This window comes from Trichosurus vulpecula, chromosome 1 (assembly GCF_011100635.1).
Source record: "Trichosurus vulpecula isolate mTriVul1 chromosome 1, mTriVul1.pri, whole genome shotgun sequence".
Classification (NCBI taxonomy): Eukaryota; Metazoa; Chordata; class Mammalia; order Diprotodontia; family Phalangeridae; genus Trichosurus; species Trichosurus vulpecula.
Window position 1 is genome coordinate 431,184,488 of NC_050573.1, and position 25,368 is coordinate 431,209,855.

The following is a 25,368-nucleotide window of genomic DNA, read 5'->3' on the forward strand; positions in this document are numbered from 1 at the left end:
CCATTCTCATAGCTACCATCCTAGGACAGGCCCTCAGAACCTCTCATTTGCACTATTGCATACTGCCTCCTGATTGGTCTCCCTGCCTCAAATCTCTCCCTACTCCAATTTCTCCTCCATTCACTTTCCAAAAAGATTTTCCTGAAGCACAGGTCTGATCACATCTTCTTACTCAATAGACTCTTGTGGCTCCCTGTTATGAATACAGATATACAGTCCTCTGTCTTTCAAAGTCCTTCACAATGTGGCCAACATCCTATGTCTCCAGTCTTCTTAAACTTCAACCCCCTTCACATACAACTACTTTCAGCTACTTTGCTGTGTCTCAAATATGACACATAATCTCTCAATTGTACATTCACATGGGTTGTCTTCTCTACCTGGAATGCTTTCCCTCCTCACCTCTGACCCCTGACTTTTGTTTCTTTCAAGACTCAGCTCAAAACTCATCTTCGGTAAGGGGCTTTAACTGGTTATCCCTTCCCCCTTTGAGATTACCTTCTTTTTATACTGTATATATCTTATATGTACATAGTTATTTGCATGTTGCCTTGCACATAATAATGTGAGAGCCTCAAAAGCAGGATCTGTGTTTTTGGCTTTCTTTGTATCTCCAGGGTTTAGCACAGTGCCTGCCATACAGTAAGTACCTAATAAATGCTTGTTGACTAACTGACCAAATTTGTCTTCTTAATTTCTGGATGAAAATTTTGGTTCTATCAATGGAGTGTTTCCTGAGAGCAATACACTGAATATGAGATACAATTAAGGAGACCACAGAGATTTCCTACAGCTCTCCTTATGGCACAGCATAACAACAGTAGTTCAAATATACAGATAATACTGTAGGGATTACAATGTACTTTCCCCTTTACTGTATTTAGTGGTAGATAGGGCAGATATTCTTCCCATTTTACTGATGAGAAAGACGTGGCTTGGAGACCAGGATTGGGATTTTAATTCCAGGGTGCTGAATTTTTCTAGTATATCATGCTGCTTCTCTATTATATATAATAATTACTACAACTAAATCACTAATGCAGAACCCAAACTTTCCATTATCACCTTTTGGCCTAAATTGGCTATCTTTTACTCCTACCCTGTCATAAAACTGTATTTATAGGACTTGAAGTTGGAGGGATGAGGAGCCCAAGTTCATTGGCTAAGGAACTCTTAGTGCAATGTAGTCAATGTATCTTTTTCTTTCATTTTGATCAAGGTGAAAAAGATCTAAAAGAGATCAAGTTGGATTTTTTTTCAATTTGCATGTTGAAATCTCTTCCTTCTTCCCATCTCTCTACCACACTCATTCATTCCCCAAATTCACTAGCTTTATTCTCAGTAAAACTGGAAGAGATGGGTAGAAATTATAGGAAGATGCATTTCTGCTCAAATATGAGGGAATTCCCCCAAAATTACTGTTGCCTGAAAATGTGGAATGAGCTCCTTTGATAGGTAGTGAGTTCCTCATCACTGGAAATGTTAAGCAGAGGGTTCCATGAATAGTAGTTAGGAATACTGGAATTTTTGTTTCACATAATGCTTGGCCTAGACAACCTCTGCTGTCCCTTGCTACTCTTAAATTCTATGCTTTTATATAAAAAATACAAAGAGGTTCAACTTAAAGCACTATTAGCCTTCTTTTGGGTCCTTCAATATTTATAGAGACCAAGAACTTCCATGAGCTATCTAAATGGATGCCATAATATGAACAATATTCATTTTTTCAACTACTTGGTTTTTCCTGTTTAGATTACTAAACCAGTCGGTTTTGAAGCACTACAGGTCTCATGGAAGAGACCTGTCAGTGTCTTAGGGCCCTGAGGCAATAGCATAATGCCATTACAAACAGGAGCATATGGAGAACCTCTTCATTTATGTGGCATCCTTCTCATATGCGCACTTGGCACAAGATGTCCCCATGAAAATAGAAAACTCCTTTGGTAGTAGTTTGTCTCTTTGTTTTATGACTCTCACAGTAACAGTTTCTGTTTCATTACATCTCCTGAAACATATCCTAATGTCTAAATTGAGTCATTTCTTCTGCAACACAAGCTACTTTCCTTCTTTTCTTCTCTTCAGTAAAAAAAGAGAACAATTATTTATCTCTTTCTATATCAAGAGTTCTTAACCTGGGGACTATAAAAAATATGTTGATAACTATCTTTCAATATAAGTAGTTTCCTTTATAATTTTATGCCTTCTATTTTATACATGAAAAACCATTATCCTAAGAAGGGGTTCAAAGGCTTCACCAGGCTGCAAAAGGGATTCATGACACAAAAATATTGTGAAAATATATAGCATTCTATCACATCCTTGAAGATTCCAATTATTTCCTTTGTACCTTCTCTTCTCTAGGCTAATCCTCCTCAATATTTAGAATTTCCTCCCTAAGTTTCCTAATCCTTAAATGATTTTCCATTTCCCTTGGACCCTATTAAAATTCTCCACATCTCACTTCAGTTGCCGGGCCCCATCTAGATACACCACTCTAGTAAAGGCTTTTCTGCATGTGGAAAAAGTTGTAAAGTGAGTTTATAAACTGAATACAAAGGAATTCACATGGAAAGCAGAGCGCTAGCTAGATGCATGAATGCCATTAAAATAGAATTCAATGGCAAAAAACTTAAACCATCATTCACTATAAATATTTCTTACTTTTTTAAAAGAAAATGTCAATGGTCTGTAGTGCCTGTCTTCAACATGCCCATAACACAAAGTGGGAAAGCATTTGCATGTAAAACCCAACTGTCATGAGAAAGCCTTTGAATATGCCCTGAATCACACATGGCATGATTTCATAACACCTATAGACTGGAAAAAATAGTTAGTACACTTAGTTCATTTGCCTTTCATTTCTTTTTCACAATTTATTGTTTTCCTATTTGCCGATTACCAAAGATTCAGTTATGTTTAATTAAGGATGGGACTGCCATAACCATCAGTTAATTCTGTCCAACCCCACACAAGGCTGAACCTGGATTAGCACAATCATTTCGTGGCCCAAACTCTCTTCCTAATACCATGAGAGGAGAACATCTTTGGGATCTCAGTAGGGATGAAATTAATGAGACTAAAGTCCATATAAAACAATATGTCTACAGGACAAGGAAGAGGAGATAAACATCAGAAGAATTAGGGGCATTTCTTTTTTGTCCCTTAGCTTTCCCCAGTACTAAGTTATAGCTAGTAAAAGTTTGGTCATTCCTCAAATTTGGTAAGGTATGGTGAGGTGCTCTACAGGGTTCAAGACTAGGGTTGAGGAGTATTTTTAAGTCCCTCATTCCCTTGTCTGGTGGAATCAAGGGGTTTGGTGGAGGCGATGCATTTAGTCTCCAGAGAGAAGAAAGATGCTGTTCACACAGCTCTTCTACTCACCAGTCCATGCAGCAGCAATGGTGTTGGCTTTGAAGGAAGCCAACTGTCCTGCTCTCCCAGCCAGAGGTAAAGAATTGCATTGGTGGCCACTAGAGGGAGGAGGATTAGGAATACAGTAAATTGTTGGGAAAAGGCACCCATGAAAAATGCACATGGGACAACCAACACATCACCAACCACCACCTAGCAGCTACCTCTCTGAGTGACCTCTACGGGGTTGGCATATATCATTAACCCAGAAACCCTGTTGCCAGTTACTGCTGAATGTTTCCCAGTCTGTCCCTTTTATCTTTGGGGGCTGGCGGGGAAGAGAGCCTAAATCGGGTCATGAGAAGCACACATACACACACACATACATACACATACACCCATACGCTATCATTGCCCACCCCCAACCCCCATTTACAGGAAGTCTCAACTATGCTTTAGGTTCTTGCTTATTTCCTTACTTAAACCTTCTGATGTCCTTTACCAAGAAAGCTCTCGTGAAAAGCAAACAGCCCAACTTCAAGATAGTCTTGGGAGAAGCATCAGCAAAGAGAGACACTCACTGTGCCAAGATGTATTTTTACCAACAAATCTGTACAAATTACATGAAGTTGAAAACAAACGAAATATAATATAATGAAAGCAAATTTTCTTTTGCTCAAGGATAGCTTGAAGCAGACCTGCAAGAGATGTTTTAATTAGCTCCTTCCACAAACACAAAGCACAGCACAGAGTGGGTTGGGTCATCCATCCTGCCCTTCCACGGGGCTGTCTAGTGGGGATCTTACCTCCAGCACAAGTAGCTGAACATTCTGACCAAGGCTGATGATTCCATGCAAAGCCAACTTCATTGTCTCCACTGCCCGTGCGAGTGATAGGAACGTTGAACTTATATCTAATTCCCAAATTCTGTTCCTGAAGTAGAATCTGACATTGAAAACAACTGATTAAGCTACATTTTAAATAGTAAAATATAGAGCAACTTGCAATTACATTTCAACTAGATCTCTCATGTTTTGTGGATGGGGGATGGGGGAAGTCATAAAAATAGGCCTTCATAACTCTTTCAAATATATCCAAAAGAAATTTGGGATAATTAAAACATGGACATATACTGATTTTCTTTTTACTTCCATTAGTACAGGTGATTTTTTTTAATCTGATCAGTTCTATTAGCTTTCCTATTTACACAGAAAAATATTAATTATGCAACCACTAAGAATTCAAAGATTTACATATTATACTCCCACGGAACACTAGATTTGAAGTCTAGGAGTCCTTGTCACTGCCATAAATTATATACCCTTGGGCAAGTCAATTGACTTTTATGTGCCTTAATTTTCCCATCTGTATCCTCAGAGGAGGATAAATTAGAAAATAGTTACCATGATGATGAGATTTTCCGAGGTGGGACCTAGGGCTTCCAGTGACTCTGGTTCATCAGTTGGCCTCTTGTAATGGAAAGCCGTTCCAGCAACATCAAACTTCCTTGGCCAGTCAATAGTCCAGGCACCATTAATATAGTAGTCATCTCCTTCAGATTTTAAAGCTTAAAAAGAACAAAGTAACAAATCTGAAATACCATCTAATCCTATAGCCCTGCTATTTGACTACATATAACTACCAGTTCAGGCAATAGCAAGTAGAATAAGCAAGAGTACCACCAGATTGGTCCCATTTCCCTTCAGAATTGGGGCTTTGAGATATCTGCATACACAATTTAAAAATGAGATTTCTCCCTTTCCTGAAGAATACGTCCCAAGAAAATTCTTTTACCAGTAAGGTAGTTTCACTAGTTTGTCTCACAAGTTTTAAATATTCAGCCTATGTGCTTAACTAACCAAAGAAAATGGAAAGGTAGCTATATGGTCCTGGGGTATTTGATTTCTCAAAACCCTACTCATGTTCCTTCTCATTACAAAATATTTTCACCTCCCTCAACAACCTGATTAGGTAGGTATATTTAAGATTGAGAAGAGAAACCTCTAGGTGGAAATGGCAGCTGGCTTCAGATATTCAGAGTTTCCAAGTGTAGGAGACACAAGGCCTGGACATGGAGGAAAATTACATGGACACAGATATTAGCTTGATCTACAGAAAAATATCCTAATAATTAGAGCTGTCCTAAAAATGGAAGAAGTTGTTTCAAGAGGAAATAAGTTGCCCATCACTTGTCACCTGTGGGCCGAGGATGCCCAGTCACTTGCTACAGATGTTTTAGAAAGGATCCACGTTTCTAGTGGGGCTGGATAACCCATAAAGTTCCCTCCTGGGTTAATGTGAGGGTTCCATGAATATCCATTTCCTTCTCCTTCTACCACTTTCCATCTTCCCTCTGATAAACTGTGAAAATTAGTTTAATTTCTTAAAGGAATTTGACCTTTTTGCACATGGACGTATCAAGGTTTATTTAAAGATAAATTGATTTTGTTGTGTTTTAGATTTGTTTTTATTTGGTTTATTCATAAATTGTTTGCCTATCCATAAGTCCAATTGGTAAAGTGTTCCATGTTCTTCAAATTTTCTTGTAATATTTCTCTTTATATCTAGGTCATGTATCCATTTTCACCTTATCTTGGTAAATGGTGTAAGATATTGGTCTATGTCCAATTTCTGCCAGACTCCTTTCCGGTTTTCCCAACAATTTTTACCAAATAATGAATTCTTATCCCCGAAACTTAAGTCTTTATAGTTGTCAAACACAAGATTACTATAGTCCTTTGCCACTGTAAATTGTATGTCTTCTCGGTTCCACTGATCTACCTTTCTATTTCTTAGCCAGTACCAGATAGTTTTTAATAATTAATTACCTTGTAATATAGTTTAAGATCTAAGTGAAGTATTACTCGATTACTTGCAAAGTATATGCTCCTTTATGCTCTTTTCTTATGCTCTTTTTGCATAAAAAACGAATAAAGATGAAAAAAGAACAGCTATTGTTTACATTCAGATGGCAGGGTGACAAATGTCACCCAAATATGACAGCAAGGCTAGCCTTAATTTTTTGAAGATTTGCTAAGTGAAAAAGGCATTAGATTGATTCTATTTGGTCAGAAGATATAACAAGCAGTAATCAATGAAGTTGCAGAGGAACAAATTTTGGCACATCTGTGGAAGACATTCCTAACAATTAGAGCTAGTCAGAACCAGCTATACTGTGAAGTAGCAGGCTCACGAACACTTGTAGTGTACTTGGTAGTGCAAAGGCAATTCCTCCTAAGGTATGAGTTGGGCTGGATGGCAGCTGAGATCCCTGTCAACCCTGAGCTTCTGATTCTGTGATTTAGTTGTGGCTCCATTTCCTCAACTACTAGGCAAATGAACAGTAGAAAATACCTAAATAATATTGCCAAAAAGCATTTCATAAACATAGCAAACTTTTAACAAACACTCTATAACAACGGTTATTTCCCAGAACTGAGAAACTCCTGACTTGAGTGTATTTCCATGTTGGGTTTGGATGGTGTAGGAATAGGTTCAGGTGTGTAGAACGTCTGGCAAAGAGTGGTTAAAAAAAAAGCAAAGGGAAGAGGGTACTAGAAATTCTATTTCTCTTCAGGGTACTGCTGGTGCAGGAAGCAAGCCTAAATTCTTGGGTGAAAGCAAAGGAACCTTCTGAGTTACAAGAAGAAAGAAAGGACCGGACGACAGAGAGGAGCTGCTTGGGGGTGGGGATGGAGGTGGGAGAGTACCATTCTGAAAGTACCTTTATAACACAGGTTTCACAGGAGACAGTGGTTGGGCTTGTAAAAGGAGAGCGAACTTTCCACCCAGCTTTCTCCAATAGTCTCTACTTCATCACTTGAGTAGACAAAAAAGCCAAACCACCAGGCAACAGGGGCTTAAGTTGCTAACTTTTCATCCTTTAAACAGTTTACTTGTGATTGTGTAAAGTAAATGACTTTGTGACCCAAAGCAGAAAGTATCCTCTTTCATGACGCCATGTTGTTTTCTCTCATTGCTTTAGTTCTTGAAAACTTCTTACCAATGTAGTTTTTTGACATGGCCACCTCTCTGACTTCAATGTGGACAGAGCCTCTTGGAATATGCACAACTTCCATGTAGCCTGCAACATAAAAGCAGACCTGTAACAATCTGTCTACACATGGAGCCTTGGCCAGAAAATAAATCTTTACTAATGACTCATGAGAATTTGGAAATTTTTCAAAGTAGATATATCTAGGCTGGAATCCCTCTCATTTAAAACTGTTTTTCACAATCAGCTTAAAATCTAAGGCAGAAAGCTTATTCTGTTGGTATATTATTTCTCCTTCAATCCACAGTCCTGTACACCCTGCTCTGTTAATTTGTCAAAACTTTAGGGATTTCAGTACAATCTGGACAGCAACCTCCCCTCCCTTAGGAGGCAAGATACTAGGCTATTCAATGCCTGCATATTTCTGTCCTTCTTCGAATTCTAATAGATTTTATTGTCATCTTTTACACTTAAATTCTGATTTGTCTCCTCTTGAGAGGCAGCTAGATAATGCAGTGGATAGAGCACTGGGACTGGAGTCTGGAAGAACTGAGTTCAAATTAGGCCTCGGATACTTGCTAGCTGTATGATCTGGGGCAAGTCACTTAAACCTCTGTCTTCCTCAGTGTTCTCAGCTGTAAAATGGGGATAATAATAGTACCTGCCATCCAGGCTTATTGTGAAGATGAAATGAGATAATATTCGTAAAGTATTTAGCAGAGTTCTGGCACATAGTAGGTGCTTAATAAATACTACCCAACTAGATTATAATCTCTATGGGGGTAAAGAGTCTATCTTATTTTTGTCTCTCAGCACCTAGCAGTCTTTTGTATACAGTAAGCACTTAATAATGCTTGTTCGATTGAACTGACAACATGAAGCCAGAAAGTCAATAATTAGAATGAAAATTTAGTAAAAAAAAAATCGAACAAACAAAAAACCCACCTTTGACAGTCTGCCTAAACTAAGTAGTTAAAAAGTAAGGGAAGAAACAAAAATTTTTCTGAGGTCTGACAAAGTAAGGAAGGGTTATCCATAAACACTTACCTCCTCTGGGCAAAGAATCATTGAAAAACCCTTCAATGGCATCACATGTGCTTCCATCCCCTCCACAGACTCGACATCTGTCTTCCCTAGCATCAGATCCCAAAATATTATCACAACCTACATGCTAGAAACAGAACAAAATATTCAATATATCACAAAGAAGGATTTTTGGATCCATACCTGAAAAGAATGTATACAGTTTTCTTTTTTGTCACAAAAAATCCCAGAATGAACCACCATCCTCTTGTTTCCTGTCTACACTCCAACAAATAAGTCCTGAGCCAACACTTCTCAGGTGGGAAGAATAAATAATTCAATATGATTCCACTAAAGAGAAAGCATACAATTCTATTCCAGGCTTTCTTTTTTTATCTTTTTTTTTTCCTGATGATCTTTCCACTTACACCTGTATATCCCCATTCCCACCCCTGTCTCACAGACACAGGGCATGACTATATCTCCCAACCAGTTAATAACACTCTCTTGTCTAAGATGACAAGACTAGGCCTTAATCTCACTGTAAAGAATAACAAGTGTAAGAAGCAGAAAATATTGGCTTATGTCTTGAAATGGTAGATCTGTATAGGACTGAGCAAGAGTCCGGAGGTCAGCTGCCACCAAAACAATCAACAACTTTGTGACAGGTTCGTCACACTTAAAACTTAGATGTGATAATCAGACATGGCATACATCTTCATTCATCATCATTTGGTGATGAGGAAGCTAAAATCCAAATTTCCAATTTGATTATTTTAACTCTTGTTTATTTGTACAGATGTAGGGCCCATGGGTGTATTTTAATAATTGAATTTAAATGTTTGATTGTCAACTCTGGAAAACAGGTACTTGAGTTGTGGCTGTAAATCCTCAGACCAAGCTGTCTTGATGGTCTTAAGAATTAGGGTCACAGAATTGAGCTGACAGTTTACAAGAAGCCAGGTATATTGAAAAGTCTGATTCAGGATGTTAACATGAACTAGAAACTGTATCATCAAATGAGTAACACTGTATTTGGAAACAAGATGCAAAGAATTTAGCCACCGTGAAGTCTAGTAGGGTCCTCTACAAGAGAGCTATGTGTATTCATTAGCCCTTCACCCCGACAGACGGAGGAACTGAGCTTTGTGCAAGCTTCACCTTGAAGCAGAGAAAATCATGTTTAATTATATTGATACTTTGGTGAATGAAGGCCTTTACACTTTTCTTACAATAAATTGGCCTTAACTCAGATCCTAGAAAAACTGAACAAATGCTAAGCTAGTCTGGTTAATTCCTTAAGATAAAATATCTCAATTAAATGAAAACCACTCTAATCAACTCAGATAGGGGCAGAGGAGGAGGAAGAACATGAGAGCGGTCTCCTACTTGGAGGAAGAATTATGGCATAAGGCAGAATCAAATGCTCTCCCAAGGCAAACATATGGCAACCATATGAATTAGGGCCGAACTGGAAGTACTTCCCATGCCAGCTCTTTTTCTGCCATCTTGTTTGTAAACAACATAGAAGAATAACAGAAATTATAGCTCCAAAACATTTTCATAACTCTGGCAAAACAATAGCATCGTAACTAGGGCATTCCAACAAATCCCATTTGTGTGGTGGTTGAATACAAATGGATTATTAAATCCACAGGCCAAATTCTACCCTCAGATGTATGTATATGGCTCCCAGTGGTTTTAATGGGAACTACCCAGTTCTCTCTATAGATGTACTTTTCTTTAATACTGCTAAGGGTGCAGAGAAGGAGGAAAAAAAAAGTCACAAAGCAGCAAACATATAATTTCCATTTCCCTGCCTCTCCCTCTCCCTTTTAACCCTCAAAGACCCACAACAAAGCAAAATACAACATCTGAGCAACCTTGCATTCTCCATTGATACAGATATCCAGTGAATCGGCATTGCACTGAGTTCCATCTATCACTGCAGGGGCACGTTCCGTGTAAAAATTGTAACCTTCAGCCAAGCAATTTAATGCACAGGGCTTCACCCCACCTGGACAAGCACAATAAATAGAGGAGAGATCAATAAAGTAGTCCTTCTAAAGAAAGGGTAACTTCAGTATCAGCCATGGCAGTTGTGCAATTCCCAGGGGCATCACATAGCACCTCTTGAACGTATATTCAGATGTGTAGTTTCTTAACTTCCTTTCAGCCTTTGCTAAAGTTTCTTGTTCGCCAAAATTGGGTCAACATCCTCCCTGCCAATACAACCCAAGGGACCTACTAAGAAGCTCTAAGATTTGACATCCCAAGTATTTTTAACATAAGTTTTCAGCATGTTGTAGGTCAAAAGTGCTCACAGTAAAAAAGCCTGCCAATTGAAAAAAAAAACTAATGAAATAAGGTTTATAGGAAAAATGAGATAATTAACTTTCTAGACAGGAAGTTCTGCTGAAGATATTGCCACTTGCTATTGAAGTTGGTGAGATCAAGTACGGAAATATTGTTTCACCAGAAGCACTTCTTCTAGGAGCAAAAAAGAAAACTCTGCTTCTTCTAGGAGAGGCATGACAGCTGCAGGATAAATGGAACCTGTACCTGCCTTAACCCTGTCCTGTCCTCTGCCATGGCTCCAATATGGGAGAAATTGATAAATGAAATAGATAGGATTAAGCACTTTGATGACAGCTCCTTTGTATCAGCACCTAACACAGTGCTTTGCATATAGCACAGGCTTAATGACTCTTTCTTGAACTGAATCTAAGAAATTATTGAAAAAAATAAACATGGAAAATACAGTTACATCTTTCAAAACTAAATATCTTTAATTCAGATTAAAATGTAAGCCTGCTGTAGCTCCTGGGGAATTCCACTTTGTAATGAAGGTCTATACATATTTAGGAGAGAAGATGGCAAAGATAAAAGTCATTTTTGAAATGGGCAGCTAAGGCACATCAGAAGACCACAGTGTATTTGGGTTCAATTTCAATTTCATAAACATTTATTGAAGGACAACTATGTCCAAAGCCCAGTGCTGGCCACTGAAGATGGGCTTTTCTCCCCATTACTTAGTACATGAAGAAACCATTGTTTATGTGTAATAAATTATCACTATGAATAAGAATGATAATCATGGCGATTAGAGGTTGTTATTGTTTCTATATTAGAGAAAAGAAGTTGACACTCTCTTCTGATACTACCATGCCTCAGTTAAAACATTGTTCATCATCTCACTCCTGGACTATTGCAATAAACTACTGGTTGGCCTCCCTGCCTTTCCCAGTTCTCCTTAATCTCAGTGCCTTCCCTATGAGATTACTTCCAATTTATCTTTTCTATATCTTGCTTGTACATAGCTGTTTACATTCTGTCTTGCCACATGAGCTCCTTAAGAGAAGGGACTGTTTTGGCCTTTCTTGTATCCTCAGTACTTAGCACAGTGCTAGGCACATAGTAGGTATTTAACAAATGCTTGTTGACTTGACTTGCTGAACAACACAAGGACAGGACTGCCTTTCGGGGTGAAATGGGACAACTGGAATATACAACTCAGAGAAAGTAGGATTACTTAATTTGATTTTGCTTCTGTTTTCTCTTACAGAGAAAAAATTGAAAAGGACAGTACTAAAATTGTACTAAAATCCAAGCTCCCTGGGAGCTAAAGTCCAAGATTAGCAGGGTGGTAATAAGAGAATACCTAGGTGCCCCTGATGACTTCTGGTCATTAGATCCAGGTAAGCTATCTCCCAAGGTACCAAGAACACCTGTGCAGGTGACTATTGAACTTGTGATGTCTGAAAAATCATGGCGAACTGGAGAGGGGCCACAGAACTGGAGAATCACACAATCCAAAGCCATCTAGTGTAACCCACACCTGAGCAAGAATCCCTCTACACTGTAACCAATAAAGGGCCCATGTATCCTTTTCCTGAAGACTCGCAGTTAGTGGCAATTCCCTCCCTAGGCAATCCATCCCACTTTGGGATGGCTCTGACTGTTGAGATGTTTTTCCAGACATCAAATCTAAATTTTCTACTTTGCAACCCCCTACCCAATGCTCCTGATCTCTGGGGCCAAATAGAACAAATATAACCCTCTCTTTAAATAACTCTTCAAATACTTGAACACAACTAATTTTGCCCTGGCCCTAAGACTAATTTTCTTCCTGCTAAACAACCCCCACTTCTCCAACCAGTCTCTATATGCAAAGAACCTCAAGGCCTTCTAACATCCTGGAAGCCTTCCCCCAGAGCCTTCCTCCTTTCCAATTTCTCAATGTCCTTCCTAAAATGTGACATCTGGAAGTCAATATAATACTCCAGATGTGTTCTGATCAGTCCCACTTCCTTAGTCCTGAATATCATGCCTGTTAAAGTGACCTAACATTGCATTAGCTTTCTGTATTGACCTGTACTGAGAGCTTGCAGTCCACTGAAATCCTTTTGATTTTTTTAAGACAAACTGCAATGTAGCCATGGCCCTCTCATCTTTTATTTGAGAAATGGATTTTTGGTATCAAAGTATAAGATTCTTCTATTTATCTAAATTAAATTTCATCTTACTAGATTTGAATCTTTACTGCATGGGGTTAAAAGTTCTGTTTGGACATGATTTAATGAATTCCTCCTACAAAACTACTAGATTTTGGAAGGAAAATTTAACTGATAATTAAAATCTGGCAGAGCAAGCAAAAAAAATCTTGCTGCAAGATCTGAACCTGAGTTCACTATCTTCAATTCCAATCCTTCAAACCAGTTCACACAGTTTCTACATGTCCTATGTAATTATTATGAAGAATAGGTTCCAGGACATATTTTTGCTAAGTGTTACCAGCATGCTGTTAGCTCAGGCATCTCAGAGCATAACTAGGTTCCTTCTTTAGGAGATGGGCCAAGCTACTAATTCTGGTTCTTAAGTCTCTCATAAATAAAAGTTCTCTAAATTGCTGTGACACTTTCCTGGCTTTCCTCACCATTATCCCACTCTCAATGTTTTCTGACTTTTGATTGTATTGGTATGAAATCTGATAGTGCTTACCTTTGAATGGTTAGATTTAAAAAAAATATTGCCAGAAAAGGTCTTTACATATTTCACTAATCCCTTGAGGTGGTATGCTATAGGAAGGACCTACAAGCTACATAGTCTGTCTTGTCTTCTTTATAGTAATGATAGGAGAAAACTCCCCATTATCTTGTTTGTTAGTTTCAAGGCACCTCAATGAATTTGAACCTCAGAGTAGCAGTGAGGGAGCAACAAAAAGTGTTGGATTTGTACTTGAAGTTAGGCTAGTCAAGTTTCAAATCCCAAGTCTACCTAAAGCTCAGCTTGCCCATTTCCTCACTTGGAAAACAGGGATGATAATATCCTCAGTCCCTACACTCACAGGGTTGTGAGGCTTAAATGATATAATCTATGTAAAGCACTTTGCAAAACCTAAAGTGCTACATAAATGTCAGTTGTTATCATCATTATTAATGTTGAATGTCTGCCCAAACTGTACTGATCTCACAGCAAAGATGTAGTACTTATGCTTGCTAGAGGGAAGAAGGGAAAAGAAATAAGTGTTTATATAGTGCCTACTATGTGCCAGACACTGTTAAGTGCCTTTTACAAATATTACCTCATTTGATCTTCACAACAACCTTGTGAAGTTCTGTTATTATATTTATTTTACTGTAGAGGAAATTGAAGCAGACAGAGGTTAACAAACAGCTGGTAAGTGCCTGAGGCTGGATTCGAGCTCAGGTCTTCCTAACTCTAGGACCACTGCTCCATCCATGGCACAACCTAGCTGCTAAAGGTTGTCCTTTAAGTGTCAAATGACTAACTAGCAGCTTCAGTTTACACTCACCAGAAATGTAGGTTAAATAGGCAAAATGACCTTCAGTCAAGTGACATCAAGGTGGTACAGTGGATAGAGAAGGACTTGGAGTCAGGAAGACATAGGTTCAAATACAACGTTAGACGCTACTAGCTGTGTGACCCTGGGTAAATCATTCAACCCTGTTTGCCTTAATCTACTGGAGAAGGAAATGGCAAACCACTTCAGTATCTTTGCCAAGAAAACTCCATGGACAGTATGGTCCAAGGGGTCACAAAGAGTCAGACATGCCTGAACAACAATAGCAACAACTTAAAAATTATACAAAAAATGCATTTATGTGAGAAGGACTAACGATCTGATTTATGAATTATCGAGGCTGCTTACTTTTCTTCCTACTTCCTCACACCCATATTTTATCTTCACCTTGACACTTTCATTTTCTCATCTTCATTAAAAGGTGGACAGGTAAAGTAATAACAGAAGAAACCCAAATCAGCTATTTTTGCTAATTGATAACAATTTCTGATGAAGACCCCATGAGTGGAAAAAGGCAAGTTTGGGCATTGGCTATGGTTTTCAATGATCCATTTATCAGTAAATGACCAAAAGGACTGGCAGGAAAACGATAAACTTTTTTTTTCTTGGACCAATGACCTGCAGTCTCAGCTTTCTTCAGACAGTTGAACAAAGGTCCTGATGAATTATCCAGAAGAAAAATCCCACCAGAATCTGCCTCTGAAATCTCAGAAGCCAAGAAAGTGTTTGAGGTTGCTCCTGATATCTAGTCAAGGTAATTAATTAGTGAGAACTCAGAATTTATGTCCTAGCTAATGGGCACTTTATCTATCTATCTATGTATCTAGCTATCTTAAATCACAATCCCCTGATAGACTTCATCTAAGATGTTACACCAACTTTTCCTAAGACAATTGGAGCTTATTTCAGATTGATGGTGCCAGACAATGCAAAGATTATAAATGTTTTAGAAAGGCAAGGTATGCCTGTAATGACCTCTACCTACTAAACTGAGAAGTCCCAAGGGGAAACTTAAAAAGTTCCAACAGGGAAGCTGTCACACCATCAGACTAAGCCCAATAGTAATGGTCTAAAGCCCTTTTCCCACTTGTGAAAAGTTGGAATATTAACTAGCCAACTATTCCATAGGAGTCTTTCCTCTCCCTACTAGAACCAATCAATACCTGTCCCTTAGGTCCGGGCTCCTCCCTCTCTTCCCCCAAAGTTCAGGCTGGCTAGACTCAGATATGAACTCTATAAAAACCCATCAGACTTTACTGGTTTAAATGTATATAGAGGGTGTCCTATTCCCTTCAGGGCCCCAGTGTGAGGCCCAGTTCTATTCAGGGGAATCTGACTAGTTTCCACAATCTTCCCTGACTGCCCTAAATCTTATGGGTATCTTGCTGTCTTGTTCTAAGCTCTGTACTTCCTTGTATCAAGACTGATATTCCAAACCTTCCAAAGTCTATCTTAAGACAATACCTCAGAGTAGCCTCAAGCAAGACTTGCAAATATGACACTATTTTGTGTAAATATAGACACCCACTTTAAAGGATTTTGCACTCATGAAACAAAAATAATAGATTACTTTATGATTTTCATCAACTTCACTAACCTAGGAACCTTCCTAAAGGGAGAAATGTCCCCACAAGAATTACTTTCCAACCAACACTTATATCCTGGTAGTGCAGAACATGCTTCTCTCTGCTAATACCTATATGGTAGCAAAGATCTCAAGCATCCTGGAGTCTCCATCACTTATACATTACCTCCAGTGTAGGGCTTCCAGTTATAATATTTTCCCCGGAAAGGCATATTGTCAAAATCCGCACACTGTTTTTCTCGAAAATCTCGGGCCCCTGATGGGCATGGCTGAAATGAAACAAAAAAAATCATAAATGCAGAGTTATCAAGCAATGGATCAACAGCTTCATGGCCTTGACTTTGCACTGAGCCTCACCTCTATTGTTTTGCAATCAGTATTCAGACTGAAGTGTCTGTTTTTCAGCCTTAGGTCAGTATGAAGTTATTGAAGTCATTTTAAACAAAGTTAAGTGTTACAACAGTTGCCGTACAACCTGACACTCAGATTACAGGTCACAATCCACTTTGCAATCAATCCATCAGGTATCTCCTTATAAACACACGTAAAAACTAGCTGAAGAAGTTAAACACAAAGTCTTTTTTTAGTCACACAGCTCTAGGTGCAGCTGCTACAGCTGTTCTCAGTGAGGTATTTAAGGGATCAAGCGGCAGGTTTGCAACCTGACATTCAGCACTATTAATTGTGGTTTGGAGAACTACTACTGTAGCTGTTTACTGTCTAGCCCTGACAAAGACCACATTTTAGGGCTGGGAATGAGACTGAGGGAAATATTTGGCCTAAAGTTTAAACACCTTCAAATTCAAAGAATTTGGGTGCATTGAGATTTACATTAGGCTTATTAACATTATCAAGAATAAAAATAGTGAACAGGTCTCAAATGTGTGTAAGTTCCATACATAAAAGGGTTGTTTTTGGATATTATTCTTCTATGTGATATAATAAAAAAGAAAAAGCATTGTCAATCTAGCCAGATCTCAATTCCAAACAACATAGGTACTATAACAAGGTTGGATGTGGAGTCAGAGGACGCAGGTTCAAATCCTAACTACCATTTTGCAATCTGGGCAAGTGATTAAACTCATCCAGGCCTCAATACCCACCTCTGTAAAATGAGACGATTGGACAAGACCAATGGTGTCAAACTCAAGTAGAAATGGTGGCCACTAAACTGTACCTAAGAATTCCAATAGGTATCTATTGACTTTAGAAAACCATATATTAATATTATCTATGTTTTATCATATTTTTAATTTATTTCATTAAATATTTCCCAATTATATTTTAATCTGGTTCAGGAGTGTTACAGGTTGCCATATATTTGACACTTCTAGATAACCTCTCAAGCTCCTTCTATCTCTTAATCTATGATCCTATAATTTCCCAAATGCCCTTCCAATTCGAAGAGTTCAAAGTGTAACATATTGCAGTGTTTGAACCATCTGGCCTAATCTGACTTATCTTTGCTAGTTCTAAAGCTACTTAAAACATGAAGTTACAAGCTTCTGAAATGCTGATTAAGAAAACATTTCCCTCAAACATGAAAAGAACATGTCATTGGACCAAAATTTCCAAATAGATGCAGAATATGTTACTGGAAGCCCCACGACTCAATGTGAAGGTGATTTTACCACCCACCTGTCTCTCTTCTCAATTTCTACACACTTTTTTGGTGATTTTTCTAAGATGGATTAAATTTTTTTTAAATTATATATCATCACATGGAAATAGTTCTATTATCATTATAATACTCTACATTTAGTAGTTCAGATTCCCACCATATCAAACCTAAAGTTTCAGAATTCGAAAACAGTGGCATACATTCTAGCCTCTTTTGGGAACCCTAAAGTTTAGAATACTTTTAGGAATACTAAAAAGTTCAGTCATGGTGCTAATAATTCTACTTGTTAAATTACTATTCTCACTTCTAATTAACAATAAACTAAAATAGGCAGGCAGCCCAGATGATATGGTACATCATGTTGGAAGGATGTGCTTCCCAGGCCTTTTGCTCCATAACCCACTGCGCTGGGGCATCAAGCAATGTTCTCTTTTAAGTACATTCAGGACACATTATAAGAGCTTTTGGTAATCTTTCCATTTAACAGGATATTTTTTTCGAGATATGTACTACCTCATGTTTTCAGAAATGCCATTCATTTGAAGTTTACCATGTCCTTTTGGTCACAAGTCCTAACAACTTCATTTAAAATTAACTCAATAGGCATTAAGTCAGCACTCATTTCATTTATGCCACACTAAGTATGATGGAATTACTGTCCTTGCAGTAGACTTAGAACAAGATGTACAATAAAAATGTATGAAGGAACTAGAGAAAATCCCAAGGTAACACATACAAAGTATAGAGTTGTACAAAGGTAGCAGGAAAAAGCAAATTAAAGGGAAGATTGGGATAAGGTAGTGTGAGTCAGGCAAACTTCTTAGAGGAAGCAGATCTTGAACCGAGTGCTAAAGGAATAATAAAAACTGGATTAAAAAAAGGGAAAGGCTTTTCACAAAGATTCCAAACAAAGGCACAAAGGCAAGAAGGTACAGTGAAGGTATGGAGATAGATGTTCTCCAAGTTTTTGGCCTCAGGACCCCTTGACACACTGAAAAATTACTGAGTATCCCAAAGAGCTTTTGTTTATACGGGTTGATCTATCGATTTTTATCATACTGGAAAGATATAATGTATAGAGTGCCAGATCTGGAGTCAGGAGGATCTGAGTTCAAATCTGTCCTTAAACACTTACTATCTGGTAACCTGGTCAAGACACTTAGCCCTGTTTGCCTCAGTTTCCTCATCTGTAAAATGAGGTGGAGAAGGAAATGGCAAACTGCTCCAGTATCTCTGCCAAGAAAATCATGAACAGTCAGACACGACCAATTGACTAAACAACAGTGTACAAAATGGGATACCATTATGATTGTGGGGCGGAGGGATAATGAGGGGAGATGAGCTGCATTAAGTAATATAAGACTGGTTAACAGACTCTGAAAATAAAGCTTTTTATCACGTGTTTTAAAAAGGCCTATTTTTTTAAAGTCCCAACTAAAATCTCACCTTCTACAGGAAGTCTTTCCCAACCCCTCTTAATTCTAGTGCTTTCCTTCTTTCAATTATTACCTCTTTATCCTGCATATAACTTAATTTGAATATACTTGTTTTCATTGTTTGATTGGAGTGTAAGCTCCTTGAGGGCAGGGGCTGTCTTTTCCCTCTTTTTTGTATCCCCAGCTATTAGCACAGTACCAGGCACATAGAAGGTGCTTAATAAATGTTTATTGAGATTGTAGAAAAAGAGGATTAAAAATTATCTTCACAGGCTAGATCTAAGATGAAATTTAATAGCAAGATATGTAAAGTATTATACTTAGGTTCTAAAAATCTAGAAAAATGTCAAAGAAAGATAGGTCCAATAGTTCATCTAAAAAGAACCTGGGGGTCTTAGGGAACAGATTCAATATGTCAATAGTGTGAAGTGGTAACAAAAAAGCTAATGCAATCTCAGACTATAACATCAGAGACATTCAAAGAAAGCAATAGACTGACCTCTGCCCTGATCACACAACATCAGACAGAATTACATTACCTTTTAGGAAGAATATACACTAAAAAAGGGGGAGGCCTACTTTCAGTAGTACATATTATAGATTTAAAAAGATTTTGACAGTCTAAAACAATGAGCTGAAATGAATAAGATGAAAGGTTATAGAAGTCTCTTCCAGAAGAAAGACACGATGACCATTTACTTGTTGGTGATTCTGGAAAGCAGGCTCTTGCTCTGGTGAACCTTGGATGAGATGACCCCGAAGGTTCTTTCCAGTGTACAGATTATGCTTTTAAAGTATTTATAGCAATAACACTGAATAAAGGATATTGCTAATAAGTGGGCCACTTGGATACCATTTTGTACCAAAAAGTATGGGCACCATTCTCCAAGTGTCTGCTCTTTTTCTGTAATAATCATATAGAGGGCAACCCTAACAAATAGACAGTTGACAACTACCCATACGGTATTATTTTAGGAGTGCAAAAATACCTTCTTCACTATCTTACTGTCTTAAATTCCAACACAACAAATCCATTCCTCTGGCTTAAGGTTCTATTTTCTGTTAATATGCAAATACTTCTAAGACAGAGTTCTTAACCTAAGGCTTGTGAACTTGTGTTTTTTGAAAACAAATATTCTGATGACTATAATTCACCCAGATTGGCTCCCTTAGCAATCCTATGCATTTTACTTTATGCATTTAAAAACATCATTCTGAGCAGAAATCTATAGCCTTCACCAGACTCTCTAAAGGGTCCATGACATAAAAAAGAGTAAGACCTCTGATATAGACGGTACACCTATGTTCCAGCTCCATCTTGACCACCAATTCAGCTCTATCTCCTTAGTAAGAGATTTCATCTCTCTAGTTCTATGGTTTACTTATCTGTAAAATAGGGGAGGGGGAGGAAGGTATTTAGACTTTGATCAATGTTTCCCAACTTGTGTGACACAGAATCTTGGTGTTCTGTGAAATGTGAATAGGGATTCTGTGAAAAGAAAAAAATGATGCCAGAGTATTAAACATGAGATTATGTATATATAAAAATACTTAAATGAAGATTTTTTTAAATAAAAATTGGACATTTGACTCCTACTGTCTCAGTGGTAGCATTATTATTACATCTACATTATAGTCTCTGCTTTCAAGAAACTCATGTTCTAGGTAGACAATACCTGTCTGTATGTGTGTATATGTGCGTGTCTATATATATATATATATACATATATATATATATATATATATACATACATACATACATATATTTAAGTAGAGATTGTCTTGATTTTCTGTTTGTATCCCCACATGCTTAGGACAATGTTTTGAACATTGTAAGTGCTTAATTTTTTTTTCATTCATTCATCCATCCATACACTCCGAGTTTTGTGAATAGAACAAAGAAATGATTTTTTGCTACTAAATATTTGTGATTAGGGACGAAAGGGAAGAGAAAGAGAAGGAATTCTAGTACTGTAGATAATTGATAGACTTAAAATATATGTATTAGTGATATGAAAGCATAGATTTAGAGATGGTTCAGCTAGTCCAACTCCCCCTTCCTTTTGTGGATGAGGAAACTGAAGCCCAGAGAGGCTAAGTAACTGGTCCACAGTCACACAGGTAGTAAGTGGCAGGGCTGGGGTTTGAACTCTGACCCATCAATACAAATGTGGCACCTCTTCTAGATACCACACTGCCCTACAAATATTTCTGGGGCTTGGGGAAGAATGTGAAATGATGTAGTTGCTATTCTGAAGGAAGAGAAACAACTTGGTTAACTGGACAAACTCACAGCTATTGTAAGTTGATCCCTAAAACAAACAAATGAAACAGTTAAGGCTCATTAAATCCGGGAATGGAATTAGGGTGGAAGCAGCCTAGACTCCTAGATTCTAAACTGAACAGGTTTTTTAGCCATCTAAGCTTGTATCTTACATTTATTGGTCAGATGGGAAAGGATCTTTGGGTAAGATTGCTAGGGCTTTGTACTTGGTATTTCAGTAACTATCTATAAATTTTGTGGATTTTTTGGTACCTCCTTTTCTTAATTGTTTCTTTTAAAGCCTTTAAAATCTATTTCTGTCCTAGTCGCAAAGATAAAAGTGGTGGTGGTGGGGGAGGAGAGACAATGAGGTAACAGGACCCAGGCTGGTGACAGTGAAACAGAGAGCAAGCAGCACGATATGATAGGACTGAATTTGGAGGAAGGAGACTGGTTTCAAATCCTAGTTCTGCTACTTCCTAAATGTGACCTGGGGCAAAGCACTTAACTTTCTGAACCTCAGTTTTCCCATTTGTAGATGGAGGAAAGAGGGAGGGTTCGACTAGGTGAATTTTAAGGTATTTATTTACCAGCTCTAAAATCTCTGATCCTAGTGCAAATCTATGTGTAGAAATCTGCCCCTCAAGAGGTAGGAAGGAATGCTACCCTACTGGCATTATATAAATTATAGACTAATTAAGTAAAGAAAGTAGTAACCCTTAGGACTCACCTTGCCTTAAGGATTTAGGGATTTTGAGCATTCCTTCTGCCCTAGGACTGGAGGTAGGAGCTCATTGCTTCATAGGTAAATGCTTTACATTTGAGAGATGTGGAAAATGAGACTGAGGGGCTATAATTTGCCCAAGTTTCAGAGTGAGAAGGTAGAAGTACAAGAAATGGAACCCAAGTCTTTCAGCTCCAAGCCCAGGGCCTTTTCCAGTACAGCACCTGCCTGGTCAACCTGCCAAAGGTGCGAATGAATCAAGGCGCTTCATATTCCCTTTGGTAATAGAGATAGAATGTCCTGTTGAAAGTGGACTTTTTGGGAGAACATAAATGGTTCCATTTTGTGCTATGTTAGTTATTATGTACCAAATATCTCCTTCAGTGCTTCCCTTCCCCCAATCACTTTATAGTTACAAGAGAAAGCTCATAGGATTTGGAATATTTCTCAAGAACTCAACCACTTCTCTCTCTTCTGTCTAATAAGGCACATAATAGGAGCTTAACAGATGTTGATTAACTGACAAAGAAGATACTATATCTACTGGTCCAGTGAAAATGGCTATGCCAAAGAATGCCTTTTTTTCTTTTGTAATAATTTAAGCATTTTTTTTCTAAAACTGTACCTTGTCCTTTTTGTAAGCCTGTTTATATAACTTACCTGATCTTACCCAAATATATATGTCATAAGGGGAGTTGTGAAACCCACATGTCCATCACCTACTGATGGGGTATGTCACACTCTTGAGGGAATAAACTGCCATGTACCCACTGTCTGTAGCCTGTGCCAGCTTATTTGTGCAGCGGCTAACAAGGATCTTGAAAATTCTTGTAACAATCCCTTTCGCTGTGTGGTTACATTTCTCCCACTGTTTGGGAATCTTACACATTAGAACCATTTGTTTGGTGGCATTTTGCAGCTCAAAACACTTTAAACTTAGTTATTCCAGTTTTGGTCAATAAATTCAACTGAACAACATAAATAAAGGACTTCTGGTCATTTCTGTACTCTCTCTATCACCCTTTTGTTTCCAGAATCCATTAGCTAATGCTCCATTCTCCACAGCTCCGTATTTCCATTAGCAGATGCCTTCTCAATTAGAGAGTCATATTGCTTCATACACGATTTCACTTCTGAGTCTCTTTGATGACAAAGAAGCTTAGTAGGAGCTGTCTATGCTGGTTCCAAAGAATGAAAGTACTCAAAGGAAAAGGCAGGAGTATTAGCTCATCTCTTAAGGAAACCTTAAGCAAAAGGCATTTTTTTTGTTTTGTTTATGAATAGTAATGACTTTGAGGAGTAATGCTTTTTTAAATCACTTAAGGATAATGAATGCTGACACTATGCAGAAACCTTAACAGAAAACAGTGGGCATAAGCAACAAATTTTTCATATAAATACTGACAGGTTTGCAGCCTCTTAATACCTACATTAATCAAACATGCCTCTCCCTCTAAAAACTGACCAGCAATAAGGTCTCTCATAAATCCTCAAAGCTGCAAGGCTCAGCATCTTTTGCTTCTTTTAGAGCTTAGCCACAAACACTCTTTGCACAGAAATAAAAATAAATGTCATGGCATCCCATGATTACCACTTTTTAAATTTCTGGGGTGACTTGCATCTGTATAGGTTCGTTTTTATACCACCTCAATGTTAGCATTTGACTGTTCTATTACTTCAAACTGTTTTAAATTTTTTGGAAGTACTTCCCTGTCCTCTAATTTTATGCTTTTTAAATGCTTTTTTTTCAAGGCAGCTAGATGGCTTAGTGCCTCTCTAGTCAGGAAGACCTGAGATAAAATCCAACCTCAGATGTTTATTAGTTGTGTGATCCTGGACAATTCTCTTAACCTCCATCTGCTTCAATTTCCTCAACTGGAATATGGGGATCATAATAGCAACTACCTCCCTGAGTTGTTGTGAGGATCAGATGAGATAATATTTGTAAAGTACTTAGCACAGTGCCTGATACACAGTAGATATTTAATAAATACTTATTCCCTTTCCTCTTGTTTGAATGCTAATGGCTTCCCTCTGTTGATTATCTCTAGCTTGTCCTATATATATTTTGTTTGTGTATTCATTTGTATATTTGCATGTTCTCTCTCCCATTACACCATGAGCACCTTATCTTTTGCCTTTCTCTATATAGCCAGTCCTAAGCATAGTGCCTGGCACATAGTAGGCAATTAACAAACGATTGTTGACTAACTAACTTTACTGATATGTAAACCAGAAGAGAATTGATCTAGGGGTAAAAGTTACTATTAACTCTCAAATTTCACCTACAGTAAACATCACAGTTGAAATTCCAGGAAGTTGTTCTACAGAAAGATGCAGACTAGGGCAATGAGAAAAATACTGGACTGAGTTACTAGACTTGGGTTCTGTGACAGGACTTCTAAAAGTCAAGAATAGCCAACTGTGGTAGAGGGGAAAGGGTATTGTAAGAGTGGATAAGAGGAACATATTCACATATCTCTTTTTCCTTTCCTTCTTCCCACCAGGGAAGTGACATGAGATTAAACTGGAGAGTCTGGGGCAGACTAGGGAAAATGATTTGAATGAAAATTGAGTTCTATAGTATTCCAATCTAGTCCAGGTAACTTAATTTAGGCAATAAGAAACCTGTTCTCTCTGCTTTTTAGTATGCTGTCCAGATTTGCCATAGCTTTTCTTCCAAGGAGCAAATGTCTTTTAACTTCATGACTTCAGTCACCATCTGCAGTGATCTTTGAGCTGAAGATTATAAAATCTAATATTGCTTTTTTTTCTTCTCCCTCTGTTTGCCAAAAAATGATGGGACCAGTTGCTGAGATCTCAGGTTTTTTTATGTTAAGTTTCAAGTCAGTTTTTACACTCTGCTCTTTCACCCTCAATTAAAAGGCTTCTTAATTCTTCTTCACTTTATGCCATCAGGGTGGTATCATCTGCATATCTGAGATTGTTGATATTCTTCCAAGGAACTTTAATTCTGGCTTTTAATTCATCCATCCTGGCATTTTGGATGATACACTCTGCATATAAGTTAAATAAATAAAGTGACAATGTACAGCCTTGTCATACTCATTTTCTACTACTTAAGAGTAAGCCACTTTCATAATTTAGAATGAATTACTGTAATCAGATCAGCACCTAACTTGAATCACACAAAGACTAGGAATTTTGATTGGACCTAGAAATAACAGCGGCATCCTTTTGGAATAAGAGCAGTTATTCCATGTCCTGTTGCTTCTTGGTCCGCATACAGGTTCCTCTGGAGACAATCTCCCATCTCTTTGAGGACTTGCCACATTTTATTGTAATCCACACAGTCAAAGGCTTTAGTGTAGTCAATGAAGCAGAAATAGATGTTTTCCTGGAACTATCATGCTGTCTCCATAATCCAGAGAATGTTGGCAATTTGGTCACCAGTTCCTTTGCCTCTTCAAAAACCAACCTGTTCTTCTGGTAATTCTCGATTCCCACATTGTTGAATCCTAGCTTGCAGAATCTTATGCTTACCTTGCTGGCATGTGAAATGAGTGCAAGTATTCAATAATTTGAG

The 25,368-nt window shown here is 37.9% G+C and overlaps 1 protein-coding gene across 2 annotated transcripts in view; it reads right to left on the reverse strand.

Moving 5' to 3' along the window:
• The window catches only part of ADAMTS6 (ADAM metallopeptidase with thrombospondin type 1 motif 6), a 316,340-nt gene that overhangs the window by 55,436 nt on the left and 235,536 nt on the right, over nt 1-25,368 (reverse strand). For both annotated transcript variants that reach the window (XM_036736575.1, XM_036736573.1), the window contains exons 14-19: nt 15,944-16,046; nt 10,252-10,385; nt 8,393-8,516; nt 7,355-7,435; nt 4,755-4,918; nt 4,158-4,296 (exon numbers count right to left, since the gene is read on the reverse strand). In XM_036736575.1, the coding sequence (XP_036592470.1) occupies nt 4,158-4,296; nt 4,755-4,918; nt 7,355-7,435; nt 8,393-8,516; nt 10,252-10,385; nt 15,944-16,046 (745 nt within the window). The remainder of the gene's footprint in view (nt 1-4,157; nt 4,297-4,754; nt 4,919-7,354; nt 7,436-8,392; nt 8,517-10,251; nt 10,386-15,943; nt 16,047-25,368) is intronic.